Source organism: Elephantulus edwardii, unplaced genomic scaffold, assembly GCF_000299155.1.
Source record: "Elephantulus edwardii isolate Elephantulus edwardi_28Jun2011 unplaced genomic scaffold, EleEdw1.0 scaffold00083, whole genome shotgun sequence".
NCBI classification, from domain to species: domain Eukaryota; kingdom Metazoa; phylum Chordata; class Mammalia; order Macroscelidea; family Macroscelididae; genus Elephantulus; species Elephantulus edwardii.
In genome coordinates, this window is record NW_006399833.1 from 5,937,876 (window position 1) to 5,953,733 (window position 15,858).

Consider the following 15,858-nt stretch of genomic DNA (forward strand, 5'->3'; position numbering starts at 1 on the left):
CTGAGTTAAATATTGTCCCAAGTTGTTTATTTTGATACATGATAAAAATTACCTTGTTTGAGGTAAACCAGTAATTAACTGTAAAATCACAGAATGTGCCCATCATATTTTTCAGGACAGGTAATTTTTACTGTGGGGTGAATAGGTAAAAATTGTATGGTATTGCATTTAGGTCCTGACGAACTGAATCTGTAGAGAAATCTATGCAATATATCATTTGTTTGGATTAGTTTTGATTGGGGGGAGGGGGGAAGAGGAATTCTGAAATATCCCTATAACAGATTACTCATCAATTCAAAGTCCTCCAAAAAAAAACCCAACTCTCGGAAACCATGGTGTGCGGTGGTGGAAAAGAAAAGCTCCCTCAGTTTTTTGGAGGGAATAACTTTAAAAATACTTAAATGGCTAAGTTTACTTGGTGCAGTAAAGAATTAAACTTGTCAATTTTAACATTGCTGTTAAATCTGAAATAAACTTAAGTGATGTTCTGGTAAAAAAAAAAAACAATAATAAGAAACAGTAACATACTATGACAAGTTTGGAAGCAGGAGTGGCATCCACCCTAAATAACATGCCTCCGAAACCCTATGAACTTTGATAAATGTTGATAGCTGTAGAGGGGCTTCAAGCCTTTTTGTTCATAGGGTCACTGTGAGTCATGCATGACTCTAAGGCAATCAACAATAACAACATTAAGAAGTACATGTAATTATTTTAAAATACATGACTCTTGACTCTACATACTTCTTGTAGGGTTTTGCATCTTATCATCCTCACATTTTACACTGCGCCAAAGGTCTAAAATCTATGGTTGTAAAATGGCCAAATAGACACAGTAAAAGGGGGAAATAAATAACAGTGTGGTCAGCTCAGAATAGAAGTTTCTTATTTCATTATATACCTATAAACAGCATACACCAAAGGACAATTCCCAAGAACTATCCAATGTACAAAATTCTGATACATAGATATACAAAGAACCACGCATATTTGAATGTGTTTATTATTACTTAAGATGAATAACCCTTTTTTAATTTCTAAGGAGCAACTAAACGAAAGAAAATGTACTCTTGTTTGGAAAATGGCAGGATATTTTCTATTCCAACAAATTTAAAATGCATAATTTTTCAAGATATATTTTAAGTAGCCATCTACTTTTCTATCTGAACTGCTTCTTCTTTAGTTTTTTTTACTCTTCATTCAAACCCATTACTTCAGAGAGCAATTGATTGTTAGATGTAGACATGGCCATTGTTTTATACCAGGCAAAACTGTAGCCCAAAGCTGCTTAAGGTCATATTGCTAGTGTTAGCATTACTGAGTTTGTCATGTAGGTTTCCACTGAGTCTGTCATGTAGGTTTCCACAGTGTTCATTTAAGGAACCGTTCTAGTATAATGATATCATCCTTCCACAAAGGCAGCTGCTGAATATGATTTGGCTTCTTATTCTAATTATAAAAATTATGAATAATGGTAAAACAACTTCTGTAATTTTAGAAGACTCTAAGCTGTTGGCCCTGCTTCTACTTTCTTGTCTTCTGTTATTTCAAAACCTCCTTTAAACCCTTAATAAATATTTCTTTAATTCTTCCTAAATGCAAGTCATTAAAATTTGAAATAAATATAGGACATTTAATATTGCCAAGTTAAAAAAAAGACTAGGATATAATTTGAAGTCCATGCAGTCCCCAGGTTATGAACCAGATCAGTTCCTAAGTATAGTTCTGTCTTTAAGTCAAATTCATAAGTAAGTTGCAACAACTACATATGGTTCTTATTTCATATCAGTTGGTCAAATATTTGTCTTATTGGGTAGTAAAAAACAGGTTCATCGTGGAGAGGGTTAAATCAGGCTGCTCCTTGGAGGCAAAGATTCTGAAGCTTCGTCTGACATACTTTGGACATGTTGCAAGGAGGGACCAGTCCTTGGAGAAGGACGTCATGCCCTCTATGAGGTGGATTGATTCAGTGGGGTAATAGGGGTAGGTGTGTTGGAGACAGTGAGATTGGCACAGGATAGAGCAAGGTTTAGGGCTGTTGTACATAGGGTTTCTATGAGTCACAGGCAACTCAATGGCACATAACAACAACAACATGGAGATACCAGGGAGTTCAGATGGCTTAGTAGTAAGGAATTACTCTCCCAACCCAAAGGTACATGATACACATCCACCAGCTGCTCTGTGGGCTGTCTTCTCCCTTGTAATTTACTGGCTCTGAAAACCCATGGGAGGGTCGAGTATGGATCATTTCTGATTCAAAGGTACACAACAATGCATACATAATGGAGCTTTGCTGCCTTAGTGGTAAAAAGTTGCACATAAGCATGCATTTCAAATCCACAATTTGTTGAGGGAGAAAGCTGGCAATTTCTTCTGTGTGATTAACAGCCTCTGAAAACCCACTGGAGGCTAAGCTATGATTTGATTGCAACTCAACAGCATACATAACTCTTAAGGACATTGCCAATTACACTAAAACATCTTAATCATAATAATAACAGTAGATTATTGTAGCTGTTTGTTGCTATTATTATTATTATTTATCTCATTGTTTGGATTCATAATCAACACCCATAGAAGCAGCAGTCAAGAAATCACAAGATGTATGTCATTGGGTATTATCTGCTGTCAAGATGCTGCCTTTTATTTCCTTCTCTTGTCATGTAGCCCTAACAAGTACTCCCAATACAATATTGAATAGCAGTGGTTTTAAGAACATCTTTACCTGATCCCTATGCACAAGGAAGATGCTTTTAGTCTTTTTCTATTGACAATAATATTTATTGACTCTTGATTTTGCATATATACTTTTCATTGTATTGAGGAAATTCCCTTCTATTCCAGTTTTGCTGAGTGTATTTTCAGAAAAGGTTGTTGGATTTTGCCAAATGCATTTTCTGCATCAATTGCTAAGATCACATGGTTCTTGTTATTTGCTTTGTTAATATGTTGAATTATGTTGATTGCTTTTCTTATGTTGAACCATCTTTATATACCTATATGAATCCCATTTGGTCATAATGAGTTAATTTTTTTATGTGTTTTTGAATTCTATTGGCTAGGATTTTGTCTATTGGCCTATAGTTTTCCTTCTTGGTAATATCTCTGCTTAGTTTTAGTATTATGGTTATGCTTGCTTCATAGAATGATTCTGGGAGTTTCTTTCTTTGTCTATATTTTAAAAATACTTTCGAATTGGTAATAGATCTTCTCGAAATATTTGGTAGAATTCAGCTGTAAGTCCATCTGGTCCAGAAATTTTCTTATGGGGAAGTCTTTTTATGACTTTTTCAGTTTCTTCTTTTGTGATGAATCTGTGTTCTACATCTGTCCTTGTCAAATCTGGGTAGGGCATGAGTTTCAAGGAAATTTTTCATTTCCTCTAGGTTTTCGAACTTATCACAGTATAGCTTTTCATAGTATTCTGATATTGTCGATTTAATTTCTTCTGATTCTTTTGTGATGTCACTTCTATCACTTCTTAACTGAGTTATCTGTGTCTTTCTTTTTCCCTCCCCTTTTTGTTAAGTTTGCCAGTGGTTTGTCAATTTTTTAAAGTTTTTTTATTAATTTCAATAAATTAATAAATAAAAATATTTTTAAAATAAATAAAACATTTACAGAGATTTTGGATTTCTATTCATTCATTGCCGCACTTTTCTCCCTGCCCACCCACTGCTCCCCACCAGTTCGCTCCCCTCTCCGAAAAGAAAAAGAAAAAAATTCCTTCATTGGTACACAATTCCCTCATCCCTTCCCCTCCCCCCAGTACACTTCTCTATGCAACCTTAATTCGGTTTGTCAATTTTATTGACCCTTTCGAAAAACAAGCTCCTGGTCTTATTGATGGTTTCTTTTTGTTTGTTTGTTTCTATCTCATTGATTTCAGCTCTTGTCCTGGTAATTTGTTTTCTTCTAGATTCTGTAGGATTAGAGTGTTGTTCTTTTTCTATTTGGTTAAGGTGTTGAGTTAGATCATCGATTCTTCTTTCTTCCTTATTTAGCTGTATCCCAAAGGTTTTGGTATGTTGTATTTTCATTTTAATTTGTTTAGAAGAACTTTTCAATTTCATTTTTTATTTCTTTCATAAGCCAATCGTGTTCTAGCAGACAGTCAGTTAGCTTCCACGTAGGTGGATATGTAAGCTTTACCCTTCTGTGGTTTTCTAGTTTTTTGGCATTGTGGTCTGAGAAGATACTTTGTATTATTGCAATGTTTTTATTTCTTTGTTGATGCTTGCTTTGTGTCCTATTATGTGATGGATTCTGAAGAGTGTACCATGTGCACTTGAGAAGAAAGTCAATTGAGTTTTAGATGGATGCAGTTCCCAGAATACATCCACAAGGTTGAGTTGCCTGATTGTATAGTGTAGATCTTCTGAATCTTTGTTGACTATCTCTGGCTTGACCTATCCTTTGGTGATAGTGGTGTGTTGAAGTCTCCTGCCACTATTGTGATGTTCTCTGTTTTTCCCCCCTTCAATTCTGTTAACTGCTGTTTTATGTATTTTGCAGGTCTATCATTTAGTGCATAAATGTTGACCAAGGTTATGTCTTCTTGGTCTATTTTGCCTTTAATCAGTATGTAATGCAATGCCCTTACTTATCTTTTGTGGTGGTTTTCATTCTGAAATCTATGTTATCAGCAATAAGAGAGATGCGAATCAAAACCATAAATAGATACCATCTCACTCCAGTAGCAGTGGCAAAGTTTAAGAGGACAGTAAGCAATAAATGATGGCGAGATAGGAACTCTTATGCATTATTGGTTGTATCTTAAAATGGTACAACCACTCTGGAAGGCAGTTTGGAGCTTCCTCAAAAAGCTGAACATAGAAATTCCATATGACCGAGCTATTCCATTGCTTAGAATACACCCTGAGAAAATGAGAACTGAGGGACAAATAGATACTTGTACACCAATTTTTGGGTTTTTTAAAATTCATTTTAATGAAAGTTTACAGAGACATAGGGTTTCCAAAACTCTTTCATTGCTGTGCAATCCCTCCCCCAAGTCCACTGACTGTACTGTGCAGCCTTCATTATGGACTCCTGTCATGACAATAACAGAACATGGAAACAGCCCAGATGTCCAACCACAATCAAATGGATTGAGAAATTATGATACATTCACACAATGGAATACAATGCAGCACACAGGAGCAATGATTTTATAAATTACTACCTAACTTGAGAGAGACTAGAGAGCATTATGCAGAGTCAACTAACTCAGTCCCATAAGAACAAATACTGTATAAAAAGCATTATTGCAGCATGAGTCTGGGCATCCAAGGTGGGGTTAGGGTGGAAGCAGAGTGGTGAGGATGGAGGGAGTTAGTCAAACAGTTGCACAAGTTGATGGGAGGGGTGTAGGATATGGGAAAGATCTGATGTGAAAAAACGATGCATTTGACGTTTGTAAATAAACCATTATAAAATTTTCAAAGAGAGAAGGGGGGGAGGAAATACCAGAAAAATAAAAACAATAAAATCAATTCCCTGTGTGAATCAAAATCTTTTTCTTATAGAGTGAAAAGAAAGCCCACAGACTATACTGTACTGTAATGAAAAGAGAATCTGCATAAATATGTGTGTAGATATACTCAATTCACAGCTGATTTAATTCTGACTTATAGTGGCCTTCCATAAGGTTTCCATGGCTTTAAATCACAATGGGAAGAGACTTTCCAGCTCTCTCCCCATTCTGCCTGTGAGTTGGCAGCACATCTCCTTACCACTAACTACTAATGCTGTTATAGATGGACCAGATTCTGGAGAGTCAGGTTTTGATTCCACTTCTGAATGGCACATTACTCCTGGAGTCATTTTCTTGAAGGAGATAAAGGGATATTTCTACAGAACTTTTCTTTTTCTCATACTTGGCGACAGTATAGTAAAATTTGGTGAACTTCTCTATATTAGGATCTTGCTCCTCTAGCTTTGCTATCCATGCTTCAATGATATGGAAGGCTTCAGCTAATTTTTCAGTCAAAACCTTTTTTTGGTCTGGAGATTTCAGGTCCTGGTCTTCTTCCTTAAGTACACTCATCTGCTGCTCTAGTTCCCTAACATTTCATCAGTTGGTTCTTCATTAGAGGAGCTGAGTAACTTGGTGACATCATTTTCACTGATGTCTAACTGCATTTCACCTCTTTCCTACTGCTTTATCATTTCCACTTTATTTTCATTTGTGATAATTTTCCAGCACTTGCATCAAATTTACACTTTGGGACATGGCTACAGAGGTAAGTAACAGAAGAATTTAAGTGAAATCCAAAGTTACATCAACACAAAGTCAGCAGCAGTGGCCCAACTTTAAAAGACTAAAGGCATTCTCCTTAAGCTGAGAAACCACTAAAGCTTGTGGTAAAGCATCAAAAGTAGTGGTCCCCTGCATTCTGTGAACTTATATTTAACTCATATTTTTAACACCATGGACTTTCTGTAGCCCAATCTGAAGTATGTTGTTGTTTGCCACTGAGTCGGAACCAACCATAGCTGACCCTCCAGTGGGTTTTCAGAGGCAGCAAATCATGCATGAGATTGCCCATCTTCCACAAAGTGGATGGTGGATTCAGACTGCATGCCGAGTTATTCTTAAGCTGGTTTTTTAACCCAGGAACGTAACTATAATTTCAAGGCCTCCTCTGTCTGACTTGGATGGAATTTTGCTGCCTTGATCACTGCCAGTTCAACTAAAATGAAGACTGCTTTCTTCTGAGTCACTAGATACATTCAAAGAAGTAAAAGAAGTCACATTATTTTAAATCTGATTTTAAAACTTATTTATCAGAGCTTCTCTAAATGACATAATTATTTAGAGACCTAGTCACTCCATTGTCTTTCCTTTGCAGCAATTGAAAACCACATGTGAAATGGAAATGCACTCCAAAAATGCTGATAATTCACCAATATATTTTTAGTAATTACCACTTGTGTATAAAACTTCAGATTTTTATTTTTCAGTTGAAACTATTGTTAGATGGCTTAAAATATTGGAGTCAGAGCCACATGTACAAACTTGACTTGACATATAACTCAATGAAATGTTAACTTTTAGAAATGGGAATCTTACAAGTTTTGCTATGATGTAATACCAATTTTTTTTAATTCACCCAGATGAAACTATTTTATGTATCAATGAATTGCTTCCCTAAGTGTTCTTGTTCTTGGTCTTCCTATATCAAAACCACATATGAAATATCTAGTCTAGATCATCTTAGGTAGGAATTCTGATCATTCTATTATTTATACAGCCAGACTGTTTCAGTATTGCCTTAGTTGATTTTCTGAATTGGTTTAGAAACCGTTTAAATAAACAAGCCTTCTGAAATTAAAAATTTCAAATTACTTAAGTTTATTACATTTTGCCTATTACTAGGCAAAATTGATGTTTTATATTTTATAGTTTGCTATTATTTGTATCATATAACATACTTTTATTATAAGATCTTTGATGGTAGAATTTGAGTCTTGCACATTACAGACAATAGGTCGATATTTTAAAAACTGAGTTTGATTTTTAAAACAGTCCTTTGCACTAAGGGCAGACAACACTATTCCTGTTACATGGATAATAAAACAAGACTCAGATAAATTGCCTTGCCCAAAGTCACATGGCTATTAAACAGTAGAACAAAATATATATCCCTATGTCTCCTTACTCACCAGGATTCTGTGTTTTATAAAATTTATTCTCCCTGCTAACAGTCAGTGTTTGTAAATCATAGCAAGACTTGTACAGATAAGAAATAGTATTTATATAGTCAATTAACACTAACCTAACCAAGAAATATCATTTGTAGCATTTTTATTTTTTTATTTAGTGATCCTTTTAAAAACAATGAATAGTCTTAATAATATGTGCATAGAATAGTAATAAATGAAAATTTTCTGTGGTTTGGAATGGGATGTTGCATGCAAAAATATTTTAAAATATCTCTTCACTGATGATCTTCACTTCTTTGGGAAATGTGTATCTTTTTTCCAAGTCCAGTGTTGGACAAATACATATTGGATTGTCCTCTATAATTAATGAGAATGTGTGTGTCTTTATGGAATGGTTTTAAATAAGATAAGTTGTTTCAAAAAATATTTAAATGGTCATTATATACTTGTGTTTTAGTCTTTCTATTAAGATCTGGGATTTTTTTTTCCCTCTGCTAATGAGAACTTTAAAGTTTAACTATATCTCATGGAACATTCTGAACAAGTAATGAAGCTTTCACCTCATGTTTTACTTATAAAACACTTTATAGCAGAGGCCAAGATAAGCTTGAATAATTACTAAAAATTATCCTTTTGTGAAAAGAACTGAAGGCTGTCAGTGAAATGGTTCTATCTTGGCAATGTCAATGTTTTGAAAAGCTAACTTTTGGAAAGCTTCAGTAGCAGTTAACAGGATGTCTTTGCTTGACCTTTCCATTTTTGGTTTAATGAAGGCCAGCAACTTATTTTCTGGAATAAGCTCTATTTGAAAAAATTTGGCTTTCTGTACTCCTCTATGGTTTTATGCATACTGATTATGCTATACTTGTAAGAAGTGCTGGCAAAGAGAATTATTGTTTAACTTGTGCTATAATGTGAACCACTTCTAACTCATAATTTTATTTTGTACTGTGTGATGTCTGATACTGCTAACATCGATCTTTGGGCTTTGGTGAACTATGATCTTCCCAGGTTTTCAAGGTTAGATTCTTCACTGGTCAATTCTTTTTTTTTTTCTTAAAAAAATTAATGCTTTATGTGTATAATAAGAGAAATGCAATTCTTTGCTATAATTCAGAAGTTAATGAAGAATGCTGTTACCTTTAAATACCTGCTCGAGTTTTAACATTTTGGTGAAGGTAATGTGACTTATTTATAATTGACTTTAAAATAACATTAGATCCTCGTGGTTTCAATTGTTTATAATTGGTAATCCATATATAAGGGCATCTTGGATTTTAAATGAAGTATAGGTATTCAGATATTTAAAGAAGCATATGGCTCATTTGTAAACTTCCTTACAGATTTTGTTTTCTTGTTGCTTAAGCTTGCACTAATCCATGTATTCACAGCTATTTCCAGTAATGGAAAAGAGGGACTACTATCAAAAGTAAAACTTAAGACTCTTATGTCATTAGAAAATCAGTAATTTTAAATGTGAGGGATTCTGGAATAGTAGGTTTAAATTATTGGCATGTCTATTTTCAATATTTCCTTTTAATTGCAAAAAAGAGCACATTCCTAGTTATGCTTTATTCCCACAAATGATTTAGTGTTGGTGGTAACTTTTCAGACTGGAGGAGGATAATAAAAGGTTCCTTCCCTTTCCCCCTATTTTAAACTTTGTCACTCTTCTCAGATTGATTCATAGATAGTTTATTTTTCTCTTGGTTGACTTGCTACATGATTTCCAGTTAAAATCATACATTATGGATGAAACATAACAATTTTGCTTAGAAAACCCATCCCGCTGGTTGGAACTCAGCAGTTGCTTTTATTAAAATACAAAGTACCTCAAACCTTTCTTTATGACTGCAGAGAGAAATGCTGAGTGTGTTGTCTGGTTGAAGGACTATGATGACTATAATAACTAAATTCTTTAACGATAAAATGATTTTCCCTGCTGTTGTGAACCTATTTTCTCTATTATATATGCCAGATAGTGTTATATTATTAAATCATTTATAAATACTTGGAAGATTAGAAGCTGGCTTATTTTAAAACTATGTTTTTACCTTCAGTAAATTCACTAAGGTCTTACAGCTAGTGGTTTAATGGAGTGAGGATTCAAATTCCACATTGTATTTACAAAGTATAGTGCTCTTAGTCACTATGTCCTGCTTACCTGTAGCACTGATTCTGGGTCTTAGAATTTTGAGAAAAGTTAAGTATTATCTAAGATTAAAAGATAGGCCTTTGTCCATTTAGAAGCCTAAATACAGACAGCGTTGTAAATTCATATGCCTGTGATACTTCCTTCAAAAATAGTCCATATGTCCTTTTTGTTGAAATCACTGAAAAACTAAAACCAGGAAAGAGTAAAAGTCTATTAGCTGTTTACTATTTAGGGATAATTATTTTCTTAAGATTGTTTAGTCTCAGCCTCAGCAGCTACTTAACATTCTGAAAACTTAACAGGAAAATTAAAAGCTGTTTCCCACTTAGTGACAAAAAGTTTGGCCCATGGGAAGATCTCCTGGGTTACTTAATGGATCTGATTTTTTTATTTAATGGGAATGATTTAAACCATGGTGTAGGGAAAAGAGCTTGGCAAAATTCCCATTTTAGAGTACTTCATTTGCTCACAGGATACACATATTTTGCTCACAGGATACACACATATTTGCTTTCAGAAAATATTTAGATTGTGTAAACAGTCATATATAGAATATGAAAACATTTAAAAGTAAACTTGTAAAGTACTGGATTGAACCAATAACATTCCAACATTTGTAAATAGATAACTCCCATGCATCATACATGTCACTGGCATGAATTAAAGAAGCTAGTTTGCTTGGTTAACTATATAAACTGCACAGTAAATAAATAAAGGCTGAATAAAAAGAACCACTTAAAAGTGAAAACTATTTTCTTTTAATCACAGTGAGACCAGTGACTTGAATTTCTGATTGCCTTATCAAAGACACATGGTCCCAGAACCAGCTGTTTCAGCATCAACAGGCTTTGAATATTTCAAATTCTTCAGTCCCTCCTCAGTTTTACCAAATCTCAAACTCTGTGGGTGGGGCCCAGCTGACAATGTTTTTTTCTCTATAATTATATTTTATTAATTTTCATAAACATTTACAGAGATTTTGGGTTTCCATTCATTCATTGTTGCACTATTCTCTCTATCCTCCTCCCAGTTTGTTCTTGTCCAAATGCCACAGTGCTTGTCAAAGCCAGTTCTGATTAATCTTTGTCAGTGTGAGCTGACAATGTTTTAACAAGCTCTCCAAGTGGTTCTGATTCTCCAAGTTAAGAACACTGTCCTGCAATAGGTATTTCATTTCACTTTAAGTTTATACATTTCATTAGGAGTTACAGCATCATTTCTTTAGATATTAGCGTAGTGGTTTCGGTGCATAATATAATGCAAACCAGAGCCTGAAAATTAGTGTTAATAACAAAAAGAACCTAATCCAGTTTATATTATAAAGGACAGGTGCAAAAGCCTATTTGAATGTAGTGGGGCCGGTATTCTGTAAACTAGTAGAAAATGGGTATTTTAAGAATGACTTTAATGTAACTACCTCTTATCCCAAACTGAATTGTGTCCATTTGTTGTGCATTATCAAGGTCTGCCTGGTCCAGAAGGTCCCAGGGGTCTACCTGGAAATGGTGGAATTAAAGGAGAGAGGGGACACCCAGGCCAACCTGGGCAACCTGGCTTACCTGGTTTGAAAGGAGATCAAGGACCACCAGGACTCCCGGTAGGACATTGAATTAGCTATTAAATGAGAGAGAGATGAAGGTGTTTGCATTAGAAATGAAAGTTCTAAGGGGCTTCATTTTAGTTTGTGCTTATCAGACGAAGTGTCTCAAAGTGTGACAAGGCTCACTGGTGAGTTAAAAAAGAAAGTAGAAGGCAAACTTCCTATAAAAGGGTTATTCACTATTTACCTGGAGTCTGTTAGATTTGGGGGCCTTATTTCCAATGAAAGCAAATTTATGCAAAGGAGATATGTCTAGTAGAGTGGTGAATACAGGTAAGTGCACCCTTAGGGAAGTAATTGTAGCCAGCAGGGGGTGATTTTAGATATGGAAATTAGAGTTATGGTCAGATTTCAACTCCACTACACCATTTTTCCTCTAGTATGAGAGATCCAGAGCAGAATATGTATTATATTTGTCTTCTTTATTTAAATTTTGTTGTTGTTAATTTCTGTCTAAAACAGAAAAAAGTGTTGACAAATCCTCTATCATATTTATGATTTTTTTTTCTTTATCTCTCTCTGATTGCCTTCAGGTCAGAACCAACACTTAGCAGACCTTCCATTAGGTTTCAGAGTCTGTAAATTTAATAGGCGGAGATTGGCCATCATTTGCCCTTGGAGCCACTGGTGAAGTTGAATCACTAGAGGCGGGTCATTTGGGCTAGAACACAATTCCCTTGGGCCACAACACCTCCCATGTGTTTGTTGTTGTGTACCTTCAAGTTGTAACTAAACATAGCTGACCGGCCAGAAGGTTTTTCAGGATGAGAAAATCACATGGGAGGAGCTTGCCCATCTTTCTCCCATGGCACAGCTGGTGGATTTGAGCCACATACCTTTACATTGGTAGCACAATTCCTTACTACTAAGCCACCTCCTATCTCTGAAGTCTCCTTTATTCTAGAACAATGCCTAAGCCTTTATTACTGTTATTTCTTTCAACACTCTGATAGATTCCTATTCATGATGACCCCATGATGCAGAGAGTTTTCAGGGCTGTGACTTTTCAGGAGCAAATCTCAAGTCTTTCTTCTGAGGTGCTTCTGGGTGGATTCAAATTGCTAGTCTTTTGATTAGCAATCAAATACTACGCATTTGCACCACGCTGGCATAATTGTTGCCCCCACCCTACCCTTATTGTCTGCTGTTTCTTCCTCATTACATTCAGGTTGTTAATCTCCAGCTGCACTACAGCATGATTGATGCTAAGCCTTTCTCAGGTAGTAAATATAGAGGCCTAATGATATTCATCTACACCTCAGTTATAATCTTAATTTTTTTTGTAATCTTAATTTTTATTACCCACTCAAGAAGTTGTCTGGTTTCTCCACTAAATGTGCTATCCTGTTATCTCCTGGCAACTAATAAGTAAAACTATGAGAAAGCACATTAATACATAAATGTACTGCTTCTCATCAAAATTTCCTCTTAAACTGAACATCTATTGATCATTTTTAATCTCAAATTGTCCCAGATTTGGCCAATAGGAACACCTTCAAAATGAATTTTATGTCCTTTTTTTGCCTACCTCCCCTATTTTTATGTATACTTTTTCATACAACAGGATATAGCAGGTTTATCCCCTTTTTTTTCATTCCTGCTCTAGTACAAGCCTCAATGTCTCACACTTGGACAAGTGCAGTGACTCTAAATGATCTTGCTGTTCCATAATCTTCCTTGTATTCTATTCTAGAGTTAATTTTCAGCACTTCTTTAACTTTTCCTCACCATCAAACTCAACTATGCCACCAGAGCTCCCCAGTTAATTACTAAGGGAAGCTCTGATGGTCTATCTAGTGGTAAGAAGCTGTGCTGCAATCTCAAATGCACGCAGTTTAAATCCACCAGCTGCTCTGTGGGAGAAGGATGGGCTATCTCCTCCTGTAGGATTTACTTCTGGAGGGTCAGCTAAGAGTCAGTTCTGACTCGATGACACGCAACAATAACAGTAATTTTTACAAAGACTTCCAGAAGTGCATATTATCATTTTTACACATGATTCGAATCCAAGAACATATTACATTAGATCAACACCCAAAAATAAGTATGTTTGACAGTGATATTAAAACAAAAGCTACTACAGTGAAATCTCTGAGGGCTAGAACTTAATGAGTCTTATTTTTCCAGGTTTGACAAGTTCCCATTCTAGTTTGACTTTTCATTTTGGTGGAAAACGCTTGAGGTTTGTTTCCCTAACAGGTTTTCCATTAATGATACACCACATGCCAATTTTCTAAGCACTTTCTATGAATTTTCCCATTTAACACAACAATGCCTTGAAGTAGATATTAGTATTTTCTCCATGTTACAGGTGAGAAAACTGTCAAGTTGATACAAGTTAATAACAGGGGAAATTTGGAGGTGAAGCCTGGAATTTTGTCTCTGAAACCAGTGCTATAAACTTCTATGCAATAAATTCCCTATTCCCCACCCTCCTCCATTTATTTCTTATAACATTAATGCTTGTTTATTTATTTAGGGTAATCCTGGCAGGCCAGGCCTCAATGGGATGAAGGGAGATCCTGGTCTCCCTGGTGTTCCAGGATTCCCAGGTATTTAAATGGGTGTTTGGGGATTAGAAAGAATTGTTTTCTGATTTAACTAAGTGAAAGATGTAACCCTGCTGCTTCACTCTGTAATTGTATATACTTTCTTTGTAGGCATGAAAGGACCTAGTGGAATACCTGGTTCAACAGGCCCTGAAGGGGAACCAGGACTCATTGGCCCCCCAGGTAAGACTTCTTTCCAGAGCTAGTTAAACCTGATGTTTGGATATTTACAGTTCCATCTTTCAGTATATCTCTCAGAGTCTAATCCCCTAAACAATAAAAAGGAGGTAGTCAGGACTCTCTATCTCTGTTCTCTCAAACTCTGTTTTTTAAATTTTTATCAAGGCAATCTAGATACCAGATCTGTTTTTAATGTAAAGTAGATACAGGGTCGATAAGAATGTCTCATGAAGATTTTTACTGACTTTTGTACTAACTTTTTTGGCTTCACTAGAACAGATCGCAAGACACATATGTATATTTGTACATTTTCATATGAAAACAGTTCTTTTTGCTAAGAGATTTCCTGTAAACTGTGAAACTGTGCATCTGCTAAATTCCCCTGCGAGTTTAGTGGGTTCCTTAACAAGTACAACAAACAAGAACTATAGACAATTGAAGAGGGAAGGAAGATGTGCCTGTTTTTAAACTAATGACCCTAAGAAAATTCTTTTTCTGATCCTGGATGAGATAATGATACAGTTTCCCCAGACAGATTTCTTTTCAATATCAGAACAGTCCAATGTTCATTTCTTTCTCTCACTTTGGCATGCATTCCTTCTAGAATTTCTCTTACCTGCCTTCAAATTTATGGATTTTGACTCTTAGGTCCTCCTGGATTACCTGGTCCTTCAGGACAGAGTATTATAATCAAAGGTGATGCTGGTCCTCCAGGACTTCCAGGCCAGCCTGGATTAAAAGGTCCACCAGGACTACCAGGACCTCAAGGTTTACCAGGTATGTTTGAAGATCATCTCCTTAAGCATCACCTTTTTAGGAACATTTCCTTACTTGTTTTACATGTCAGCTCAGCACAGGTCTCATTTACCGTGGTTTTGAGACATTTCTTGTGCCAAATTTATTTTAGCAGCATTCTGTTGGTGTGTAGTTTGAAGACTAAACCAAAGGCCTTGTTTCTGTCCTAGTTTTAACTGGAGAAAGTTGAGCTGTCTCGTCTCATGTCTTTTATAACCTTGGAAACTGGCTGGAGGGTCATCTATCAGTTGTAATGAGAGAGAGAGGATTTCTTTAAGGCTCAGTCTAATTTCTTCTAGCTCCTCTTACTAATCTAATTTCATTGACTAGATTAGTAATGGTGTTTAAAAATCTGGAACTGTATGAGACGCAGTATTAATGAATGAAAGTGTGAAGCACACAAAAAAATCACTATGTACATGAATGGAGCACAATGTATGTGAATAATTATATGCATACCAATAAAAATATGGAGGGGGGGGGAAGACATTTTTGTTGTGTACCATTGAGTCGGAACCAACCCATGGCTGACCCTCCAGCAGGTTTTCAGAGACAGTTAATCACGTGGGAAGAGATTGCCCATCCTCCTCCAGCTTAGCTACTGGTAGATTTGAACCTCATGCCTTTGGGATTACAGCACAGCTTCTTGCCACTAGGCCACCTCAACTAAAAAAAAAAATTAAGAATTTTCCAAACATAGAAAAAATAATCTTCAATTAGAAGCCATCAGTTACTTTAACATAGAATCATGTTAGCACAAAGCTAACCTAAACCATCAATGATAAATATATAATTCACATGCAAAGAATTTTTTTCTCTTCTTTTTTTATTAATTTAGTTTATTTATTTTTCATTTCAATGAACATCTACAGAGATTTTGGAATTCCATTCATTCATTGTTGCACCCT

The 15,858-nt window shown here is 35.5% G+C and overlaps 1 protein-coding gene across 2 annotated transcripts in view; it reads left to right on the forward strand.

Moving 5' to 3' along the window:
• The window catches only part of COL4A5 (collagen, type IV, alpha 5), a 397,088-nt gene that overhangs the window by 355,368 nt on the left and 25,862 nt on the right, over positions 1–15,858 (forward strand). Inside the window, exons 43-47 of one of the 2 annotated variants that reach the window (XM_006889910.1) lie at positions 8,683–8,691; positions 11,290–11,423; positions 13,906–13,978; positions 14,087–14,158; positions 14,804–14,932. In XM_006889910.1, the coding sequence (XP_006889972.1) occupies positions 8,683–8,691; positions 11,290–11,423; positions 13,906–13,978; positions 14,087–14,158; positions 14,804–14,932 (417 nt within the window). The remainder of the gene's footprint in view (positions 1–8,682; positions 8,692–11,289; positions 11,424–13,905; positions 13,979–14,086; positions 14,159–14,803; positions 14,933–15,858) is intronic. The other variant, XM_006889909.1, reaches the window with a different exon arrangement.